Source organism: Conger conger, chromosome 10 (genome assembly GCF_963514075.1).
Source record: "Conger conger chromosome 10, fConCon1.1, whole genome shotgun sequence".
In the NCBI taxonomy this organism is placed as follows: Eukaryota; Metazoa; Chordata; class Actinopteri; order Anguilliformes; family Congridae; genus Conger; species Conger conger.
In genome coordinates, this window is record NC_083769.1 from 7,945,472 (window position 1) to 7,969,987 (window position 24,516).

The window sequence follows — 24,516 nt, forward strand, 5'->3', positions numbered from 1 at the left end:
TAGCACACCTCCAATTCTCTGAGCCAAAGTGAAATGCTTTCAAAAAAACATCACTCATATCTTTTCAATGTGGATATGACAGCAACAGGGCCATGCTATTTCCATGTGGTAGATAAAAACATGATTACGACGATAAAGAGCGAAAACGTAAGCGACATGTTTTTCAAAATCATAGGTAAGTTCACCAACATTGAATAGATAAAAATTATCCTTTTTTCTCCCCAGGAAGCATTTTACTGAAGTTTGGAGATGTGTTACCGTATCATGTATGACTAAAGACAAAAAGAAGGAACAAAACCAACCGCCACCTGCCAGAAAAAAACGATTTGATGTCCCGTGATAGCTATATCACGCAGCCCTTGTATGTTGTGACGGTGCGGGGCCTGGGCCGGTTACCTGGCTCCCGCAGAGGCCGATGCTGAACTGGTGGAAGTAACGCAGGCCCTTGCTGGTGAAGCGGGGGGCGCTCAGGAAGCTGGTGGCATTGGCCAGCGGGGAGAAGTCGTAGTGCACAGCCTGCCCTCCGGAGAGCTTCAGCTGGAGCTGGCAGTCACTGACACAGGCCGATTTAGCCTGAGGGAGAACCGCAGGGATACCATCAGCCTGTTATGTTGCATTACATTACATTACATTACATTACTTTACATTAGCCTAAAGGACAGCTTAATGGTTTCAGCTAGTTATCTGGATGCTAGCAACGATATCTTGGGTACATCCTGGATTTGTCCAAGCTGTTCATAAAATGAGAGCGCGGATTGGCGAGGGCCTTTTGTATCTGAAGTGATTAAGAGGCTCTGGGACTGGGGCCGGGCCTTGCCTGGTTGCTGTGGGTGTTGGGCCCGCAGCGGATGCAGGCTCCCTCGCCCACGGGCTGCTCCGGGCGGATGAAGGTGTCCGGGGGGCACTGGCGGCAGACGCCGGTCCCGTTCAGCATGTAGTGCCCGGGGAGGCAGGGCACGCAGGCCGAGGCCCCGTCCTCCGAGCCCAGCGCACAGCGCCGACAGCGCGAGGCCACCCCTCCCATCACGTTGGTCACCTGCACCTCGTAGATCTTAGCGAAGTCTCCGCTGAACTGCCTCTGCTGGGGGAACGGGGTCAGTGCTTTTGTTAGTGATATCAGGAATAATCAGTCATAAGAATTTGCTTGGAATGTTTTGCCATAATGGTAAATGGTAAATGGTTGGCATTTATATAGCGCCTTTATCCAAAGCGCTGTACAATTGATGCTTCTCATTCACCCATTCACACACACACACACACACACACTCACACTCACACACCGACGGCGATTGGCTGCCATGCAAGGCGCCGACCAGCTCATCAGGAGCATTTGGGGGTTAGGTGTCTTGCTCAAGGACACACAGCCCAGGCAGGGGATCGAACCAGCAACCCTCTGACTGCCAGACAACTGCTCTTACTGCCTGAGCCACGTCGCACTATGCGTGAACAGGTATAAGCATAAGTGATGTCACTGACTTTTCTGAGACTCAGGACGCAATATTGAACAATTTAATTGCTTTCTGAAATTGCAACCCACACCAGAAGGTTCTGAATCTATATGTATGTAATAAAAAAAGACTTTCTTATACTGATAAAAAAGTGAACAAAATTGCAACTGCATTATGCACCTGCATTATTATCAATACCGCAAAAAATAACAGTTTTTCACAATTCAAAAGAAACAGGCCTGTTGAATCAGCTAGTTTTTTTTTTTGGTCTGAACTGCTAAATGATTTTCACTGACCACAGTACGTTTTTGTTTGTTTTTGTTTTTTCAAAAAAGGTAAATAGCTCTAATACTGGGATGAGATCAACTGAAACATTAATTTAAGGTTCATGATTCATCCTCCTAGAGCAGTGCTTCTCAAACATGATCCTGGATTACCCATGTATTTTGGTTTTTTAACCTTCATTGCAATTCCAGGGGCATGTTTTACAAAGCAAGATATAGTGAATTTTAATCAGTCAGATACATCAGTTTGTAGTGGCTGTGGATTGCCTGAAAGAGGCTCGTGGTGGCCCTCTTACCGTGCTCTGGCTGTGGGACTCTGTTCTCTGGAAGGCCCAGGTGAAGCTGACGGTGCTGTTGCTCCTGACTATGTAGGAGTAAGACTGCTTCTCCCGGGTGCTGCCCCAGTGCTCCACCACATCGTTGTTCCTCTCGTTGTACCCCTGGAGGGAAAAAAAAACATTTTAACAGGACCTCACAGTCCACAACTTAAAGGAGTAACATGGTGTTTGGTCACACTTTCTATGGTTCTACAGGCAATTTGCACAAGAGGGCATTGAAGAAACACAATGAAAGTATTAAATATGTCTGTTCTTTAATTTGGTGAAGTAAGCGTTTTGAATTTATCATCCTATTTTCAACCAGTTGAGAATGTCACACAAGAACAACCACTCCCCTTATCCCTCCCCTATAACTTGTGACCCACAGTTTGCACCGCTGGCCAACAAGAAAGTGGGAGCACGTCACAGCTAATTGACAGTTCTCACTACCACGCCCAGACAGTTTGGGTCAACTTTTATAGTGGGAAATTTAGACTAAGAAAAATAAGTTTTAAAATACATTTAGACGACTGAATAATAAGACAATTATTCACATTTGTTTTATTGCTGCCTAAAGACAACTAGTAAGTCACATTCAACCACCATGTCACTCCTTCGCAGTCATTTCTCCTAAGACTAAAGAGTTCACTCAGATCTGATATTTTCACTGCCTGGTCCCTGGGGGGGGGGGGGGGGATATAATACTATATTTACAAATAGACGCAAAGCTGTACCAAGCATAGACTTATAAAAATGGAAACGTTAACCTGAATAAATAATCTTTATATGAAATTGAAGTTGTTGTTTCTTTTTTACTTTTATTTTTCATTATCTGTAATGCCTGAATGAGGAGTGCTGTATATATATATATATATCTAAAAGATTAAATACTCAATTATTACTGCTAAGTTTAAAAATTCCACTCTTCTCATCTTTTTTATTCCCTTAAATTGGCCCATATCATTGAGAAGTAGGTCCGTTTGTTCTTTTAGTCATTTTAAACAGAAATGGATTATATCATTTTTTCAGCCCCCATGAGAATCCACCCTCAGCAGATGAGGCTAAAAGTTGGTGATATTCTGGCATATTACCCTCCCTTCATCACTGACAGTTGTTGTGTGCTCATTTTGTTAAAATAGAGGTACGTACATCAAAATAATTCAGCAACTGAATTCAAGTGAACGCTTTAGTAAAAATGAGGTGTGTCACCTCAGACACTGTAAACGTGAAGAAACGTTCCAACGTACTGTCTAAAAAGTGAGGATCTTGTCTGGATTATGTTCCTTGCATACATATGTATTTGTATCTAGAAGAAACAAAAAAAGTTAATTTCTTACCGCCATGAAATACAGCACACAGTCAGCACTGCAGCTGGTCTCAAACACAAAAGAAATCCTGGAAAGTTCCGGGATCTCCGTGTTTTTGGCTATGGAATGGGGTAACCTGAATGGAACAACACAGTATTCAGGTAGGAGGAACAAAACCATGACAGGACCAAGCGCATGTATACACTGCATTTTTCCACCTAGTTCAATGAGCCCATGAGGTATGTAAAGCAATCCTGCTTCACTTAATGAGAGACGAGATCACCGAATCATGTATCTGACTGATTGAAATCACCACTCTGGTGTATATCAACACTGGGGTCAAAACACACAACACACATTGTTACAAATCACAACACCCAAAACCATAGCCAGCTTAACATTTTCAAAAACGCACCATCACGAAATTAAAAACTATTTTTAAACCAATGAATCAGGGGAGAGCGCGAACGCAGTCCCCCACTACCAGAAATTATGCAGTCGAGATTCCCACATTTGGGGAATTCGCAGGGGTCAGCACAGCCGAAGTGCAATGGCTGAGCCTCGCCCTGGGTGAACCACCTTCATGATCATGGTATCTCCCCTGCCAGGTAAGTATGAGTTGTACACATCAGGGAAGGGAGTCCTACTCTTTAGCATACATTTTACACTGACGGTACCACATTCTACCAGCCCGGAACATACCTTCTCCCGTGTGTTCAGAGTTCACAACTCAGAATCGCGCATTAGCATCGCGAGTAGTTCAATTATCTTTGTTATTTTAACCGTATCCTGACAATACTTTTCAATCTCCCCACAATGCAACATCGAATTTCCCCCAATCAAACCGATGAGTTTTGGTGATGCTCCGCACGCGGAAGTGCTATTAAACAAACGTCCGGCGGGAAGAATAAAGAGTGAGGAGGTTCAAAACCCCCAAAACATAGAAAAAGAACCTTCACTTTTAAGGTATGTCACCAGAAAACAACAATCTTGAATCAACTCGCATCGATTAACGTAAAACATAATACGCATTCCTGTTATCATAACTTTACGAGATAGTTAACTGATAACCGATTTCTGGATTTCTTGAAATTATAATAGTGCGCCACTTTGTGTGCATATCTGGCAATGTTTCTGAATCAAGATAGGCCAACATTGTAATAGCTGTAACGCGTAACAAAGAAAATAAACCCGTGTGACTCAGCTAAATGGAGATCACGCAATAGTTTAGACCTGTAAAAACTGGTTGCACTTCCACTGTTCTTCATAAAAAGAGCATGTCATCAGATCTGTGTTTTACTTCACTTCAAAGGGACCCCCCGATTTGCGAAGAAAACGTTGCGAAAGAGAGGGTTAAACAACATGCACTTCAAACGAAATAGCTCATGTTAAGTGCAGATATTCAGACATTTAGGACACTGCGTGGTCTGTTCGGGTGAGATGTCTCAGCGCCCAACAATCGGCTTTTTCAACTGCCTTAACCCTCTAAAGAGGTTCAATGGTCACTTTCAATGTTTACTAAAATAAAAATGATACAACAAATATTTTTTTCAACCTTTGACTCATAACCCTTGGCTCATTTTCTGTGAAGAACATGTAAATGAACTCATTTTCATTGAATACACACTGTGCACCCCCCTACACATTTACATTACATCCAGGCTATTCGGGTCCACTGGACCCGAAGGTTATAAGTATGAGGTTTATATGTTTTATAAGTATAAGGTTTGCTGTGTACCTTTACCTGGTCTTCCTCCTACCTTGGACTATTGTGTTTGTGTGTGTGCGTGCGTGCTTGCATGCATGCATGCATGCCTGCCTGCGTGTGTGTGTACTTTCTCCTTTAGATTTGTGGCATGTTTCATAGATTGAGTGTGTGTGTGTGTGTGTGTAGTTTTCCAAAGAGTGCAGGAGAGCAGGTCTGGCGCGTGGCAGACAAGGTTGCAACATTGTTACATTTCAATCACCAGAACCTGTCTGTTCCCACATTTTCACAGACTCTTTCTCGTCTGTGTGTGCGTGAACCTACACTATGTCTGGCGGGAACCTGCACAATGTTATGTCAGTAACATTCTCTAAACATAAATATTTTCTGACCCAGCTGCAAATTGGGGGCAGGGCAAAATTTATAAATAGCTCTGTGTGTGTGGCTCCTTATCATTCAATCTATCGGCTCCTTATCACTAAAATCATTCAGTATGGCAAAACGAATGTCTGTCCAGAGGGCCCTAGAAATTATTTTAGAAGAGAAAGAATCTACTATGGAAGGAGTGCCTCTGGAAGATGACGCATGCTCTGAAAATGAGGATCATCTCTCAGTTAATTCGGAATCTGAGACTGAATTTGAGTGTGAGATTGACCTTCAGCCTGCCCCAGCACCAGCCCGTCAGCAGCCAGCCCCAGGACCAGCTCGTCAGCAGCCAGCCAGAGGAGAAATACGGACAGCAAAAAATGGAGATATTGAATACATCGCCAAGAAGAAGCGATGTGATGTGTGTGGACCAAAGCAGGATCGAAAGACTCAGTTCACGTGCTACAAGTGCAGAAAATTCATTTGCAACACACACTGTCAGACTGTGCCCCTCATGTGGTGTGTAGATATTGTGTTCAATCAGGGCCGTTTGAGTAATGACTGGGTCTCTGAACAAAAGTCCAGTGAAAGGGCCCTCCAGTTTTTCATGACTGGACTGCATTTGCCCCCTCCTTGTGGCTGGGCCCCAGAAAGCTTTGCTGTTTTCCGCCTTATTGTGGGCATGTGTTCATTGTTAAATTTGTGTTCTGTATCCTAATTTCAATTGTATTTAAATCAATAAACACCAATATTGAAGACAGCCATGTCTCCTTTATATTTGTTGAAGATAAACATGATTTATTCCTCCCAGTTTTGATTATTACTGATTTGTTTGACCAAAATCACATTTCATCACAAAAAACGAATACTAATGAATGTGATTTAGCAGGGGTAAATGGCACATATTAAACATATATGCAATATGTTATGGTCTATATTGCTTGTGATTAAGATAAGGTCAACATCTGTGAAGTATTTTTACATAAATTGTTATGACTGTATTGTTTAAAGCCCCCAATAATGGTATGGGGCCACCAGACCCGCGAAAAGGTCCTGAGTAACAGAAATATGTCCGCCGCACAAGGGTTAAAATAAAGGGTTCTAAAATGGATAAACTTACCATTCACAAAGACATATCATATATGACATGAATTGTTGCTTAACTTGAGTTGCACAACTTTGAGGTCTAAACTATCTGAAATGTGGTTTTATTGTTTTTTTTACATTTCTTTACATTTTAAAATTATTTTTCTTTTTTTAAAACACACTAATTAACACAAAATAATCATTTAATCAAGGACTTAAACTAATGAAACAAAGACATCAAAAGAATGAAAACAAACTAAGAAAGAGTGATTACAAAATATTCCAAAAAGACCTTACAAAACTGAACAAAATCTATTTCTAAAACAAAGAAAAACTAAGGTGAATTAAAAGACAAAGGAATGGTAAAGAAAAAAGTCAATTTCGCACAGGTTTTACTGTCCCGAGAGGCCCCTGTGTCCCTTCTGTGTCCCTTGGGGAACTATCTGAAAGTCCCCCAAAACTATCTGAAAGCTAAATAATAATACTACATTTCAATGTCAAACATTTGCAGTATAAATTCCCCCAGTCAGAAAGAGTGCCCTGGATACATCACTGAATCCAGATCCCGTTTGGAGTTGTGCACTAAATGTTACAAACTACCATTCTTCAAGACACTGATGTAACAGAAATCCCCAAATGGAATTACTGAGGGGTCATCTGATCTTTTGTTGGCAGCATTTGAATTAGTCTATATTTATTACGAAAATGCATTCCACAACAACATCCTGAAAAGCCTGGTATTGCCTGGTGGTCCCTCGGAGTTCTACCCGAGCCCAGCCGTGCTTTGTACCACAGCCATTGCACTCCGGCTGTGCTGACTCCTGCAAATTCCCCAAATGTAGGAATCTGGACAGCATAATCTCTGGGCCTTAAAAAATAATTATACTGTATTTGAATTGTCCAACATTGTGAAACAGCGCCCCCTTTACAAAAACACTGTGAAAAAGCTTACAGCACCTGGTATTCCCAGGCGGTCTCCCATCCAAGTACTAACCAGGCCCGACCCTGCTTAGCTTCCGAGATCAGACGAGATCGGGCGTATTCAGAGTGGTATGGCCGTAAGCAACAGTCAGGGTGCAAAATGCGATATTTAAACTGGTGGCAATGATATGGCTGAGAACACACCACATTCAAACTTGCAACTGCGCTCTTGATATGAAAAAATGTACTTTAAACATAAAGATACTTACCAAGGCATAAAAACGAATGAATCACCAACAAATGTATTTTAAGAAAAAAGTTTGCATTTGCTGAAAGCCTCAAAAGACAGAAAATTTAATTGATCAGCCCAAACACGAACATCAGCCTGCTCTAACATCAAGGTGTGTCAGCACAGATCTCTGACAACATGCTACAGCCATGTACAATATCTACTCTGTGTCAAACAACATCGGATTGTTTAAGATTCAGATCAGATTGTTTAAGATTCAAACCCCTCAAATAATTCATAATCTTAGAGTAATTCTGCATATTAAAGTTGCACTTTTCCAACATGTGTCCTATTTGGGACCACATTTCTCGTATCAATCTTTCAACATAGCTTGTCCATAAAGTGTGTCTTAACATAGCAGACCTTTTTTTAAACTGTAAATGGACATATACATAATAATTCATAGTTCTCAAAGTAATTGACCACTAAACAGAGTCATGGCTAACTAACTGTGCAGTCACAGTCACTCAATGATAGTGTCACACACAAATCACTTTGATTCTCACTATGGGAATAAATGTTATAATGTTGCGTGTAATATAGTGCCCTCCATAATGACCAATCATTTATTTATTTGCCTCTTTAAATAACATGTGGTTTAAGTGCACATTGTCAGATTTTAACAAAGGACATTTTTCATACATTTTGGTTTCAGCATGTTGAAATGACAGCAGTGTGTATACAGTCAAAAAAATCTCAGAGTTTGGAGTTTGACAATTTATCTGCAACTCTGCAAATTTATCAAAATGTAGAATTTTGAGGTCTAATTCAAATGTAATAAAATGCACAGTCATTAGAAAAGGCACTTGTAATTCTCAATTATGGACAAAATCAGTGGTCTCGTGTCAGGAACCTTTGGATTTAAATTGAGTTATGTTTGTGCAAAGAAAAAAAGTATCTTGATTTTTTATAGTAATCTCTTAGGGGTATCCATAAAATAAATGGTCCAACGTAGCTATACAAAAATCAGAAGTTGGTGAGCCCGATGCCATTATAGTAGACCTCCCAAATGGCATTGAGATTGGTTTTGAAATGGACGAGATATTGAGGTTCAAAATTAAAAGGCCAATATAAGAAGAATTTGAAAAACGATATAAAAAGGAATGAAATATCTCGCTAACAGACATCTCGCTAACAGACCTCAACATTCAGCACTAAAATGCCCTGACAAACACAATGGGACGAGATGGGGGCATATTCAGAGTGGTTTGGCCATAAGCACATGGCATGGTGCTAAATTGAAGATTGATACTGGCAGCAATGATAGGGCTGAGAACATAGCATAGTCAAACTTGCAACTCAAAAACTACTTTAAATGTAATGACACTGCTGTTTTACATAATTGTTTTACATAGGAATATTTCAAGTCCCGTACAACGCAAGTGGCTTCAAGTCACTACGACCAAATGCCGAAATCGAATTCCCACAACGATGCTCGCTCCATACAAATAGTAAAAAAGTATTGGCCTAAGAAAGAAGGCAATATGACAGGAATTTGAAAAACACCTGATAGAAAATTGAATTAGAAATCCTGGCCCAGCTGTAAAAAAGTAAAGTGATAATACTGCGTTTGGCATAGTGCAACAGCGCCCCCTGTGCAAAGACATCTTGGAAAAAAGCTAACGGGACCAGGCTCCGTAGTAACGTCATCAAACAAACAAACGCATTTGTACAAAATATTGTGCAGTAACTATAACCAACACTGGAGTAAAACTTATAGTAACAACCAAAGCAAATACTACAATCTGAAATATGTTACTAACAGATGACCTTCAGGATTAAAAACGCCCTGACAGGCAGAGTGAAAAAGAACTGACTTTAAACCAATGAATCAGGGGAGAGCGCGAACGCAGTCCCCACTACCAGAAATTATGCAGTCGAGATTCCCACATTTGGGGAATTCGCAGGGGTCAGCACAGCCGGAGTGCAATGGCTGAGCCTCGCCCTGGGTGAACCACCTTCTTGATCATGGTATCTCCCCTGCCAGGTAAGTATGAGTTGTACACATCAGGGAAGGGAGTCCTACTCTTTAGCATACATTTCACACTGACGGGTACCACATTCTACCAGTCACTCGAGTGACCATTTCTTGCAACTTCAGCAAATCAGATTACCACTTTTAACCCAGTAAGTAGTTCAGATAGGTCAACTGTCTATTTTTTCCACAATCGTCTGATGCGGTTTTTTTGTATCTTCCCACAATGCACCGGTATGAATTCCCCCAGTCAGAAAGAGTGCCCTGGATACATCACTGAATCCAGATCCCGTTTGGAGTTGTGCACTAAATGTTACAAACTACCATTCTTCAAGATACTGATGTAACAGAAATCCCCAAATGGAATTACTGAGGGGTCATCTGATCTTTTGTTGGCAGCATTTGAATTAGTCTATATTTATTACGAAAATGCATTCCACAACAACATCCTGAAAAGCCTGGTATTGCCTGGTGGTCCCTCGGAGTTCTACCCGAGCCCAGCCGTGCTTTGTACCACAGCCATTGCACTCCGGCTGTGCCGACTCCTGCAAATTCCCCGAATGTTGGCATTTTCGAATGCATAATCTCAGGGGGCTTAAAAAATATATAATGTACATGAATTGTTCAACATTGTGAAACAGCACCCCCTATACAAAACACCGTGGAAAAAGCTTACAGCACCTGGTATTCCCAGGCGGTCTCCCATCCAAGTACTAACCAGGCCCGACCCTGCTTAGCTTCCGAGATCAGACGAGATCGGGCGTATTCAGAGTGGTATGGCCGTAAGCAACAGCCGCGGTGCAAAATGCGATATTTAAACTGGTGGCAATGATATGGCTGAGAACATACCACATTCAAACTTGCAACTGCGCTCTTGATATGAAAAAATACATCAAATGTAATGACACCACTATCAAGGCATAAAAAGCAATATTCTCATGGCAGCAGATGTAATATGAACTGTGGGAATTATGGACATGTTTTACATAGGAATATCAAAAGTCCCGTAACATGCAAGTGGCTTCTAGTCACTACTGCCAATGGTCTCTGAGCAGTCTCAAACATCTCTGGGTAGTCAAGGATTAGTGTTAATCACTACACTGGTCACCAAAACATGGTAGACAGACTAATACGATAATTTAGCAGTGCATCACTTAAACTAGTGGGAATAAGTGCATTCAACTTGAAGTTTTCAATACATTTTTTTTTCAAGTTTTCAAGACATAGAAAACTCTTGTCCTAGCCTGCAGTGCAACGAGAGGAATCCTCCTCCTTCCAATCTATTATGCAACTATAAAAGTGAACTAGTTCACTCTGTTCAACAACCTCTGGCCACCTTTAGGTCTTGCTTATCCCACTTTGGTGCCCCGTTGATGGATTGAGCTCCCCACAAGAGTCAGGACAGGAAACTGTGCCTTGCCTGTTTAGGCAGCATCAGGCTCAACAGACCCGGAAATGTGAGCATTTATTCCGAGAAAAAGCGATGGAGTGAATTTAGTGCCAATACTATTTACATGCGTTTCACAACCGCAAAACACAATTCACGAGTTTTATGAATCAAACAACGACACATCCCGTTTTGCAGATCAGAAACCAATCATTACAAACAACACATCTCAAGCTGAGGTCAGACAAATGTGTTCATTTCATCACAAAACTACAAAACATGTTATATAGATCTCATCCTGTTATATAGAACTACAAATTACAAACTACAAAGACACACAAACATAGGAAACATTTTGGCACCATTTGTGTACAATCGGGGGAAAAGACACATTGGGCGCGTGCCCCAATCAAAATTAAAGTAACTACAGCTTGAGATTTGTAGTTTGCAATTTGTAGTTTAAGATCTGTAAAACACAGGTTATGAAATAAGTCAATATTGGCATATAATGAGCCCCAACATGGAACGTTTTAATGTTCACCCTCACAATTAATTTTGTACTTACTAATACTTATCTTCAAACGCCCTCTGGCACCTCCTAAGACATGTAAGGTTACATACTGTAGTAGGCCCATGGAAAGTACAGCCAAAGATGAAGGTCCCAGAGCCTCAACGTCATCTATAAAACTTTCCTGGTCTTGGATTAAATGGTATTAAAATGTTTCCCAACCTGTATCCAGGGACAGTCAGCGTCAGCATCATGTAGTCCGTGTCCAAGTCTCCCGGGGTCGTGTAGATGTACTCCCCAGCGACTTCCCAAGCTGACAATATGTCCGACACCACAAGGTCAATAACACAGCAGTCAATATGACCTATGGTACAACCGTTTACATTTTTATAATGTGGCTATTTTGTTAAATTTTGTTTTGGGAAAATCCTGCATAGTATGCCTTTGTCCGTCAGGTGTTTAATGGTTAACTCGCCTAATTTCTGAAGACCTATCACATCATTATGTAAAAAATGACATACAAACGTACTAACATTAGTTACTAACTCTGGCTTCTAAAGTGGGTAGGCAGCAGTCGAACAAAGGTTGAACACATATTTTGAACGTGCTTTTCAAAATCGTTACTTAGTTAGCGACAGCTAAAAAAAAAATTTTAAACTCAAGGAAGAACTGATTGAGCGAACGCGTTTCATTTCAATATACAACCAGACGACTGTTGGGCGTAAGAACAGTCAAACTGACCTCGATAATTTAGGTACTTGGCCATTCTGCTTTGGATACCAACGCAAATAAATCCCTGCTTTGCACAACCACCGCTTAACGAGCGCCCGGCACCGGTGCATTGAAAAAGATTTTGCTGGAATCTTTACCACGTTAAATACTCCCAAGTGCAAATAGCGGTTCATACTGTTTATGCTGTGTTGCTCTGTGTCGCAGACAAGATGAGTTATTGTATTTATTGCGGTGATATGCAGGTATGATGGCTTTTAAACGTTGTGAACGATTGTTTGAAATGAAAACGCCAAGATGACTTTGAGATTATTGTTTCGATGGTGGTTTAGCGAGTTCTGCCTTGGTGCTGCCACCCTGTGGACTGGTTGAAATAATGTCATCTTTACACAATGAGAACCTGTTTCAGAAGTTTGTTTCCTGCTAGCTGATCGATCATGTTTATCTTTATTTCATGTACAATATGCACTCTTTCGTTCAATTATCCTATTATTCACTATATTTATTTCTACCAATGTCAGAATTCCAACACACACAGTTGCCGTTCTTTCTAACCGAAGAACTAGGCCAGCTTTTGTACAACCAGGCCAGTGGCATACAAGTGATCTACAACTGCCTGATAAAGAACATAACCCGTTTATATTTTTAAACACGTTGTTCAACGAACGACTGTTTAACATGCATTACATGTACACAGGTAAATACATTTATGGTAACACTTACTTTGAACATTTTTGTTACTTGTTCGGCAGCTAACAATGATCCACAGCTACTTATGTGGGATAAACTCAGCGCATATCGATAACGAGTAACCTTGGGGCTTGTTTTAGAGAGCCCTCTACCGGATCCCGAAGCACATTTCGACACCCCGCCAAATAGCATTTAGAGGACCATCATGAAAATATGTTTTGCTACATTACGTATAAACATCGGGACACATTGATAGCATACATCGGTGAATCTGGTGTCCTGTAATTAGCTACACGAAGTTCAATATGGTAAGCAATACGGCTGACAGTCAAGAACCCAGCTCTCAATTCTCAATTCAAAGTCACAGGATCGAGCACAACTACACATCTGTACCCTAAATTATGAAGTGCATATTGCCTTTACCTGTGTTCCTCTCAGCGTCACTGTACTCCCGGCTGAAAACCGAACTCCTCATGTTGCTGGGCATTGTATTCCACCACTTGTACACGAATCCCACCATTGGCTCAGTGCCAGCCGGACATGGCGAGCATGCTGCAGACACAACAATGTTTCAGTGTTGTTTTTAAACACAGATTTCAGCTGTAAAACTCGTATTGCAGCACTTATGGCGCTGACATTGGTTTTACACATTATGGAAGTTCTCATTCAGCTGCAGCCTATGTACACTACGGGTCTCAATACTCAACAACTACAAAAATTGGTTAATCTATGATGCTGTACTGGTAAAGTGGAAAAAAATAAACAGACCGTTACTGTTACTGAGAATTCTTCCCAGCCTTTCAGTTTTGGCCAAACATGGATTGGCAATACATTTTAAATTAATGAAAATATGCTAGCTTTGAAATATAATGGATATTGGGTGAAACATACAATATTCAACAGAGATTAAAGAATTGGTCTCTCACAATAGATAGATTGTGTAAATGCTTGAAAGAATACCTTCCTTAAGATGTACATTTTTACATTATACAGTCCCCTCCAAAAGTATTTGAACAGCAAGGTCAATTTCTTTTGCTATTCACTGAAGACAATTGAGTGTCTGGTCAAAAGATGTACATGAGATGACAGATGTTTATCTAGATTTGTTAAACAGCTTAGAACGTATCACCTTTTGTATCAGACCCCCCATTTTTTTAGTTGAGCGAAAGTGTATGTGACTGACAGGTGTTTCTTGTTGCCCAGATGTGTCCTGTCAGGTTGATTGGTGAAACAATAAATAGTTCTGAACATCTGCTCTCGGTTTTAGCCTTGGGTTTTGCCTGTGAAGACTGCATTTGTGTTAAGAAGGCACGGTGACACTGACGGAACCTCAGGAGGACTTCCTTTAAGCAGGGAATGCACCAAGCGGACGGTCGGCCAACGACCGCAACGGCCGTGCGTGGAGGTAGTTTTGTTTTCAAAACCTGAATCGACTGCCAGTCACCAACGCTATTAGAACCTGCATGCATTCGTCCAGGCGGATGAATGAGGACAAACAAGTCTTCGGCAGAGCTTTTTGTGTTGTGCTGCAGCGTGGACCACCGCAACTATGATAAGGGTTAAAAAGAAGTGGGACTCCCTCCGGACTCAATACACGCGCCCCAGGCTCATGGCGACTGGCATTCGCCGAAGCGCAGAATGCCACTGAGGAGGTGACTGAGTGAAAACTGAGGGACTCAGAGAGTCGGGACGGATCACTCCTGACCAGTGCCCATGAGACCCCACCAGTTGCAGGCCGCGGTGAGTAGATGTTGGGGCGTCCGTTGGCCTGGTGTATTCCCTGCTTCAGACAGTGTGAAGTTGGGTCCAGTGGAGAGCCTGATTACCTCGGCCACCCTTGCTGGTGGAGAGGGCACACGCACCTGGGCTGCGTTAACTAATCAGCCCCGGTGCTTAGAGGTGCCCTCGTCTCCACAGGACGGGACCGAGATCGGGAGAACGCTCCAAGAGCGGCGTGGTGGAGGTTTTATTTCATTTTGTTTATCCCTGAAATGTAACTGCTGATCTCCTGTTGTATATTTTGCAGAGAATGTTGCGAAAAACTAAAAACATCCAGTGAGCATTAGTTCTGCAGGCAGAAACGCCTTGTTAATAAGAAAGGTCTGATAAAAAAAGGGCCAGACTGGTAAAAGCTAACAGGAAGGTGACAGTAACGCAAATCGCCACATATTACAACAGTGGTATGCAGAAGAGCATCTCTGAGCACACAATGTGTCAAACCCCTTCAGTAGATACAGCAGCAGAAGTCTAAAAAAGAAGTCTGATACATACCTAATAAAGTTTTCACTGAGTGTATTTGCAACAGTTTGCAATTAATTCCATTTTTTCTTTTTTCTTGAATGAAATAAAAAACAACATTTCTTGAATTTATTTCTTGACTGAAGATATAGAAGTGCTACATCATTCATTTCACAGTAGTCAACATTGTGGCTCAGCAAAGACTTCTTGGGAATGAACAGCAGGCAGATTGACCCCATGAACTTTCAATAGCACAGTGGGATTTGGCTTTTGGGCAGAGTGTGAGGTGGGATGTGCACCTGTCCCGTTGGAGTAGGAGCCCTGGGGGCAGGGCTGGCAGGCCGAGGTGTTGGTGGAGAAGAACCCAGGGTTACAGGGCGGGCATGTCTCCATCTCTCCCGAGGTAGGAAGCTGCACTGCCCCCTCCAGGCTCTCGCTGCAGATCTTTGGCTCGATCCACTTGTACATCAGCTGGGTCTGAGAAGCATACGTGCAGGAAGCGCCTGTCAATGTCTTTAATCTGCCAATTCAATAAATGGTGAATCTTGTGCTAATTATTTGTGAAGTCTACCCTTCTGGGGGGAAAAAAACAGCTCAAGCTAGGTTTTGAAACAGCTGGTAGCTGGTTGACCAGTTCATACCAGCTCCCAGCTTGACATGGTTTAGCTGGTTGACCAGCTCCCATCTTGACATGGTTTGACCAGCTCAAGCTATGTTTTGAAACAGCTGGTTGCTGGTTGACTGGCTAGGCAGCTTTTGATCAGCTTTCTGGTTGACAGCTCATACCCAGCTAGACCAGCTTTATGACTGACTTGGCCATGTTGGTTGACCAGCTTTAAGGACCAACTTGGTCATGCTGGTTGACCAGCTCATACCCAACTAGACCAGCTTCATGAACAGTTTGGCCATGCTGGTTGACCAAGCTCATACCCAGCTAGACCAGCTTTACCAATTTTCAGCTTGACCAATATCTGGATTTTCCAGCAGGGTAATGCACTTCAATGAAAGTGGGTCAGTGGACATGCCTGTAATTACCACAGATTTGACAGTACCTTCCCGCTGTTGTCACACGGGGTATGTGTGTAAAAGTAGTCACTGGTTCTGCATGGCGGCCGCAGCAGGCAAGTCTCAGACGCATTTCCTGAAGTGCAGAAGAAAACGTTGGTGAAGAATTTAAGCCAACAGAAGTATCAGAAAGTTCTTTAAAATGGTGCTTGACTTTAGTCAAGAGCACAGTTACATTACATTACATTACATTAATGGCACTTGGCAGACACTCCAGAGCGACGTACAGTTGATTAGACTAAGCAGGAGACAAACCTCCCCTGGAGCAATGCAGGCCCAACGGCTGTGCAGATGTGGCTACACCAGGGATCAAACCACTGACCTTGCGTGTCCCAGTCATGTACCTTAATCACTATGCTACCGGCCAACCAGTTACAACCATCAATGCTACCAGTGACCCATTTACAAATGAATAGCCCAAGTCTCTTGGAAATTCAGGTGTCTTCTAAAATTTTATCTTTGGCTGCCACATGCCTGCAAAATCATACTCTATATTATACTGTATATCATACAGAATAATCTTTCCAAAAAACAGCTCTCACACAACAATCTGCTTTCTGAGCCAAAACATCTATTCACAGGACTACATCTCACCAGGTTGGGCTGATATGTTGTACTTCCTGTAAGACCTGGCAGTGACAGTTTAATTTCACCAGGTTGGGCTGTTATGCTGCACTTCCTGCATGAGCTGGCAGCGACAGCTTGAGGCGTGGGCAGGGGGTTACCTGAGTACTGATCCGGTGGGCACTGCTGGCACACAGTGGCTCCTTTGTTGGAAAAGGAATTGGCTGGGCAGGGGCTGCAGTGGGCGGAGCCGTTTTTAGCACTGTAGGTGCCAGGTTTGCAATGGAAACACTCTGATGTGTAGGCAACACCTGGAGAGACAGGTATTTCTCAGGTCATTTCACCCTTCTTATGAAAATATTATTCTTATTATTATTATCATTATTATTATTCCACCTGTGATGATGATGTTCTTGATGAGCACTGGTTTGAGCGCACTGGTGACCATGGCGAAGGTCGTGGTCTTCCAGTACAGCACGTTATTCCCACGCTTCAGCTGCAACTGAGCAGGGGCCGGTATTAGTGTTCCACACTACATAGGACCCAGTATCACTGTTCCACACTACATAGGGCCCAGTATCACTGTTCCACACTACATAGGGCCCAGTATCACTGTTCCATACTACATAGGGCCCAGTATCACTGTTCCACACTACATAGGGTGCAGTATCACTGTTCCACACTACATATGGTGCAGTATCACTGTTCCACACTACATAGGGTCCAGTATCACTGTTCCACACTACATAGGGTGCAGTATCACTGTTCCACACTATATAGGGTCCAGTATTAGTGTTCCACACTGCATAGGGCCCAGTAGCACTGTTCCACACGACATAGGGTCCAGTATTACTGTTCCACACTACATAGGGTCCAGTATCACTGTTCCACACGACATAGGGTCCAGTATTACTGTTCCACACTACATACGGTCCAGTATTACTGTCCCACACTACATAGGGTCCAGTATTACTGTTCCGCACTACATAGGGTCCAGTATTACTGTTCCACACTACATAGGGTCCAGTATTCGTGTTCCACACTACATACGGTCCAGTATTAGTGTTCCACACTACATAGGGTCCAGTATTAGTGTTCCACACTACATAGGGTCTAGTATTAGTGTTCCACACTACATAGAGCCCAGTGTTACTGTTCCACACTACATAGGGTCCAGTATTACTGTTCCACACTACATAGGGCCCAGTATTAGTGTCCCACACTACATAGGGTCCAGTATTATTGTTCCACACTACATAGGGTCCAGTACTAGTGAAAGCACCACAAGTGGGAATGTCAGGTCAGTCTGGCCGAGGGTATCTCCTAACAAAATAAGCCATAATTATAATGGAATATGAATAATGTGATGTATAAGATAACAGACGGCACTCACGTAGTGTGTGTTCCAGTCACTCTCGCTGTTTTTAATCCACCGGTTTCCCCATTCGGTGGACTGGCACTGGTCATTCTGAACCTGAGGTAACAAGGAATAGGTTTTATTCAGCCTCTCTGACCAGGAATTCTGATCTGGGATCAGTACAGTCTATTAACAATAGATTGGGATTCATATGAAGACGTGAAGAGGAAACGTGGTCCTGTTTCAGCACTCTGAGATGCTTGTGAAATGAGCCCAGAACTCCAGTGCTGCTTGCAATGAATGTTCACCACTTTGATGACACAACATCTACAACCATTTCCTCGACTAATCTCTGGCTGTGAAACCGGCCTGATGAGACATCTTCTGTGCATCTTCTTTCAGGTACACTGGGGAAAACACTTTCCTTTCCCTATTGTGATATTGTTAGCTTAGCCAAAGGTCACAGACACAAATGTCAACAGGGAAAATGATCATGTTTGCTTAAGAACAGGAGGTAAAAGAAATCTAACAGGATTGTGTTGTTCTCACTTTTCAACCGTAATCTATTTCCCTGTCAAGGTTTGTGCGTCAGAAATGAATTTTTCATATCTCTAACACATGCATGGTCTAACTGACTGAGAGCTGAGCTGCATAAATGACTCTCTGGACTGTGATACAACCTTGAAGATGCAAGTCTGTGTAGGTTTTGAGGCAGCAGAGGGAACACTCAGTATGTGTAGGTTTTGATATTTGCAGAAGAAGTGCTCAGTATGTGAAGGTGTGCCAGAGGGAACACTCAGTATGTGAAGGTTTTCAGACAGCAGAGGGAACACTCAGTATGTGAAGGTTTTGGGGCGAGCAGAGGGAACACTCAATCTGAAGGTTTTGGGACAGCAGAGGGAACACTCAGTATGTGAAGGTTTTCAGACAGCAGAGGGAACACTCAGTATGTGAAGGTTTTCAGACAGCAGAGGGAACACTCAGTATGTGAAGGTTTTGGGGCGAGCAGAGGGAACACTCAATCTGAAGGTTTTGGGACAGCAGAGGGAACACTCAGTATGTGAAGGTTTTGAGACAGCAGAGGGAGCACTCGGTATGTGTAGGTTTTGATATGAGCAGAAGAAGAAGTGCTCAGTATGTGAAGGTTTTGGGACAGCAGAGGGAACACTCAGTATGTGAAGGTTTTGAGACAGCAGAGGGAACACTCACGTAAAACTCAAAGAAGATGCTGTTGTCAGGGTAGAAGTACTCAAAGGACACAGTGCCGGCCTGCTTGAGGCTGACTGCATAGGTGAGGATGGAGGTGCACTCGTCCAAATTCGAGGTGATGTAGTCCCCCTTTGGATTCCAGGTGGAACTGTGAACATAACAGAACATGCTCAAAAACATGTGACCCGGCAACTCCACAGAACACCACAACAAAACCCAGCATCTCCTTATGACCTACTGTATGATGTGTTGTGCATCAGCATGGGCCATACAAAATGTCTGTAATCTCATTAAAATTCTCAGGCTAAATAACTACATGCATCTCTGATTCTAGTCCAAGAAATTTGTTTTTACTGACTTGCAGCAGTTGTCAGAAGGGCTATTATTGTTTTTACTGACTTGGAGTAGTTGTCAGAAGAGCTGTTGTTGTTTTTACTGACTTGGAGCAGTTGTCAGAAGGGCTGTTATTGTTTTTACTGACTTGGAGCAGTTGTCAGAAGGGCTGTTGTTATTTTTACTGATTTGGAGCAGTTGTCAGAAGGGCTGTTGTTGTTTATACTGACTTGGTGCAGTTGTCAGAAGAGCTGTTGTTGTTTATACTGACTTGGTGCAGTTGTCAGAAGGGCTGTTGTTGTTTATACTGACTTGGTGCAGTTGTCAGAAGGGCTGTTGTTGTTTATACTGACTTGGTGCAGTTGTCAGAAGAGCTGTAGCCGCTCAGGTCCGTCCCGTAGCTGACGAACCCCGCAGGGAGTCGGTCCCACTCGTCGAACCTCACGCCAGTGCCCAGCGAGTAGGTCCCCTCTGCACACCTCTGGCACTCCTGTGTGGTCATGTCCAGGTACTCCCCTGTCTTGCAAGAAAACGCTGCAGGAAGCCAGAAGGACAATGGATATTTCATTGAATTTGTTATTTAGCTTTTTATCCAAAGCGACTTACAGTTGATTGGGCTAAGCAGATGACAATCCCGCCCCCCCCCCCCCTTCCCTGGAGCAATGCGGGGTTAAGGCTCAAGGGTCCAACAGCTGTGCGGATCTTATTGTAGTTCCTGGGGATTGAACCACCAACAACCAACAACCAACCACCAAACCTTCCAGGTCCCAGTCATGTACCTAAGCCACGAGGGTACAGGCTGCCCCCCAAAGGATAGGAGACTTAAACCAGAACACTCACACAACTAGATAAACACATACACAGACATGGTGTAACTCAAAGCAGGCACAGATATTTAATATATCTTGTTTTATTTCTGTTTTTATCATTTATTCATTTTATTTATATTGTGTTGTGCGTAGCATACTTGTGTATACTGGCCTGCTGCAAAACCAATTGCCAAAGAGTATGACAAAAATCTACTGATTTGACTCTGTCTCTTCAATGACAATGGCCGCTGAATTTGAAAGAGATGCAATACCTAAAGCTACAGCAAATTACATTTGACAAAAGCAGCAGTATTTCAATAGACTAGAGCTGCAAACAAACAGAGCTAGCGATCATTTGTAAATCTGTCATGAATTGTACATAGAGGTCACTGAATGATGCCAATTGGTCATGAATGGTTACGAGTGGTCATGAACGGTTGTAAGAGATATGAATGGTTATGAATGGTTATGAAGAGCTTGTTGTCGTTCGTGAGAGGGACTCACAGCATTCGGTGCCTTTGACGGGGTTTGGGAGTCCGGTGCAGGTCCCAGGCTTGTTGGGTATGGCCACCCTCCAGCGAGAGGCCAGTATGTCACATTCCGTGTACTCAAAGTGGTAGTCTGACTGCAGGACACAACACATTTTAACACGATTATTAGCAAGACGCTAACGCTAATGCTAAAGACGCTAAATATCAACTGCTGCATTCTGCAGCTTTCTGCTTTAAAACAAGGTGCCCCATGAACATTCCATTCCATTACATTACATTAATGGCATTTGGCAGACGCTCTTATCCAGAGCAACGTGCACTTGATAAGACTAAGCAGGAGACAATCCTCCCCTGGAGCAATGCAGGTTTAAGGGCTTTGCTCTGTGGATCTTATTGTGGCTACACCGGGGATCGAACCACCGACCTCGCGGGTCCCAGTCATGTACCTTAATCACTACGCTACAGGCCGCCATTTCAGTAAAAAGAAAAAAGAATGTACAGATACAGGTATGTTTATGTTAATTTTGTTTTATGCACACAGTTTCGGGTTTGTGAGTTGCCAGCATCCACACCATCATATGCGCAGTGCAGTCTGGTCTGTACATATTTGTATCAGGTGCCAGGAACCAATCGCAACCCAGAAGTAGGCAGAATAGATGTCTTTATTAATTGACCTGCAGGAAAGGCAGGCAGTGGTCGAATTCTAGGAAACGGGTACAGTGAGGTAATCAAGTTAAGAGGCAAAAGAGGCAAAAGTCCAAACACGGGAATGCAGTCCAAACAGGCAAAGGCACCGAACATAATCCAAGAATCAAAATCCAAAAGTCCAAGCAAAGTCCAGTAACAGATAATCAAACAGGAAAATCCAAAACCAGACGTCGGGGTACACAAAAAGAGTCAAGACACAGAGCAGGAAGGCAGAAACCACAGATAAATTAACTGAAATGAGGAACAGGTGCAGGTGCAGGGAAACAGGTAATGAGACACAGGTTAATGAAAGACTACAGAAAGTGAACTCGGCAGAAATTGAAAACGCTATGACAGGAGAGCACGGAGTGTGACAATTTGGACAGTGACCCTATTTTTTAATTGTTTACTTCAGTAGATTGGATTTGAAATGAAACGATGAAAGTGAGTACGATGTTAAAGTACAATGTCAGCATTACGGTTTTGTAATTTAAGGCTATTTGCATCTCTATCAGGCGATTGTAGGTATCAGTCTCTCCATGCTAATGTGTGGTGACTGTTCTGCCATAAAATGGCTGCAGAGTACAGTTCAGAAAATCCAGGATATCAAAGTAAAAGTCAGTATTTTGTGCCAAGCACCTGGATTTGCTCATTAGAACAGCTATTCAGCCAGAAGGAAGAATAAAATGGAAAATGGTTGCCATTTTTATAGCGCCTTTATCCAAAGTGCTTTACAGTTGATTTACCCATTCATACACACACTCACAGTGATTGGCTGGCATGCAAGGCACCAACCAGCTTGTCAGGAGCATTTGGGGGTTAGATGTCTTGCCCAAAAACACTTTGACACGCCCAGGGCGGGATCGAACCGGCAACCCTCTGCCAGATGTCTGTTCTTACTGCCTGAGTCAATGTCGCCCCCCATTGGTGGAGTTGGTGAATTAATTGGTAAAATCAGCTGGAAGAGTTCATGGGTAGTAGAAACACAAGGCAGGACATTCACGTTTGGACCCCTGGCCTTTCCACCTCTGGCGGTGTCACCCACGTGGGTTCTGCACACTGGAAACGGTTGAGGTGAATTTGCCTCTTCATTGTGAAACACTTTGAGATCATATAAGGAAAAGCACTATATACAGTGCAGTCTGTAAGTATTTGGACAGGCACACTTGTTTGTTGTTTTTGCTTTGCAGTTGAAATAAAACAATGTGGTTGAAGTGCAGACTTTTAGCTTTAAGCTTTTTGGTCCCCTGCAATTGGGGGGACTATGTATAAAAAGGGACACGCTTCACCCAGGAATCTGAAAACCCTCATATTAAAGCGTATAAACTATATACTAGTTTAGCACCAACAAATACAGAGCATGTGAATAGTATCACTGACTCCCCTGAATGAGTTAACAAATAAATATCAGAGAACAGTGTCATATCGCATTCTAAACAAGGATATAAGCAATTTATCACAATGTTACCTCAGTAACATTATATATTGACCTCACACGGGTTACATGTGTTACAATGTGGGTGACATTAATGAATGCAAAATGAGCTGTAATTTTTGCAATATAGATATATACTTTTGTTTTTGTATGAAAATACAACATGTCTTTTACATGTTTCTAAAAAATATATATTTTTTTACTGTTTTGACTCTTTTTCATTAGTCATATCTGACCCCAGTTGGTCACTTGTGTATGTGAAATATGTTGGTCGCTTGAGGGTTAATGCTCTCAAATGACCAATATATTTAACATATAATGCTAATTAACAGCGAAACACACATTCATTTTAATGTGTGACTGTCAGAGGCTTCCTATGCAAATCTATCCAAAGACTTGCCATCTAGTGGAATCCAGTCATCGGCTCCTGCTGAATTTCCACCAAACAAAAAGACCATCCCTTTCTTTAAATAAAGGACAGGACAAATATTTGCGCAGGAGGCTGCCTCGCCAGCTTAATCAGCCACGCCAAGGATGTCCAGCTGTGAGTACGTTAAAATGGAAAGAGGCCCACTAGAGCTGTGCTTAAGTCTATCCAGGGGTGACAGTACATTACACTAGGAGACTGTCTGCATAAATCCATTAGCAAACAAAGAGGGCTGTTCCTTTACCACGTCTGCATCAGGAAACAGACACCTGCTGTTCTGATATCTTCTCGTTGCTTCTTGACGACTGACTTTGTTTACCTCCCATTTTGACAGACGCTCTTAATGTTCCCACTTAGAAAGAATGTGCAAAAAAAACACAGAAGACCAAAAAACTGTGAAGACGATCCCAAATGGTGAACAGTTCAATAACTGCCAATGACTAACTATCGGATGAGTGCTTGGAACGTTCTTGGACTCATCAAAGCAAGAAAAGGCAGCCTGGATTCCATATTTAAATTTGCCGTACTCAAATTGGCCTGACTGTAGCAAAAGCCAACTAAGCAACAATTAAAGTACTGGACTGACTCCTTTTCTTTTGTCTTAAGTGCAGATGCTGACCCTGGGGAAAAGTGGATTATTCTGTGCCATGTAGTTTAATTGGATTCAGTACAGTCTCCACCAGGGTTAATGTTTAACTCAAACAGGCCTTAAGGGTTCTTGTTTTGGCCGTGAGAAAGCAGTGGGGGAAAAGAGCAGCGTGTTTCACGCCCATGAACTGATCAGGCCAGGGAACAACTCTCACGAAATAATGGGGGCCCTGCAGCTCAAGCTAGGTTTTGAAACAGCTGGTCGCTGGTTGACCAGTTCAGACCAGCTCCATACTCAACA

The 24,516-nt window shown here is 42.6% G+C and overlaps 1 protein-coding gene and 4 non-coding genes across 6 annotated transcripts in view; all 5 read right to left on the minus strand.

The window, feature by feature from the left end:
- The window catches only part of elapor1 (endosome-lysosome associated apoptosis and autophagy regulator 1), a 39,400-nt gene that overhangs the window by 7,191 nt on the left and 7,693 nt on the right, over positions 1-24,516 (minus strand). The window contains exons 2-15 of one of the 2 annotated variants that reach the window (XM_061257397.1): positions 21,092-21,212; positions 20,132-20,312; positions 19,446-19,593; positions 18,273-18,353; positions 17,276-17,381; positions 17,041-17,190; positions 16,303-16,391; positions 15,550-15,727; positions 13,436-13,564; positions 11,816-11,906; positions 3,387-3,492; positions 2,029-2,172; positions 818-1,078; positions 397-573 (exon numbers count right to left, since the gene is read on the minus strand). In XM_061257397.1, the coding sequence (XP_061113381.1) occupies positions 397-573; positions 818-1,078; positions 2,029-2,172; positions 3,387-3,492; positions 11,816-11,906; positions 13,436-13,564; positions 15,550-15,727; positions 16,303-16,391; positions 17,041-17,190; positions 17,276-17,381; positions 18,273-18,353; positions 19,446-19,593; positions 20,132-20,312; positions 21,092-21,212 (1,962 nt within the window). Of the gene's footprint in view, positions 1-396; positions 574-817; positions 1,082-2,028; positions 2,173-3,386; positions 3,493-11,815; positions 11,907-13,435; positions 13,565-15,549; positions 15,728-16,302; positions 16,392-17,040; positions 17,191-17,275; positions 17,382-18,272; positions 18,354-19,445; positions 19,594-20,131; positions 20,313-21,091; positions 21,213-24,516 lie in introns of both variants that reach the window. The other variant, XM_061257396.1, reaches the window with a different exon arrangement.
- On the minus strand, positions 3,809-3,972 carry LOC133139674 (U1 spliceosomal RNA). The gene has a single exon (XR_009709846.1). It is a non-coding gene; the product is annotated as a U1 spliceosomal RNA (small nuclear RNA).
- On the minus strand, positions 7,459-7,577 carry LOC133139799 (5S ribosomal RNA). The gene has a single exon (XR_009709960.1). It is a non-coding gene; the product is annotated as a 5S ribosomal RNA (ribosomal RNA).
- Positions 9,557-9,718, minus strand: LOC133139722 (U1 spliceosomal RNA). The gene has a single exon (XR_009709892.1). It is a non-coding gene; the product is annotated as a U1 spliceosomal RNA (small nuclear RNA).
- On the minus strand, positions 10,368-10,486 carry LOC133139801 (5S ribosomal RNA). The gene has a single exon (XR_009709961.1). It is a non-coding gene; the product is annotated as a 5S ribosomal RNA (ribosomal RNA).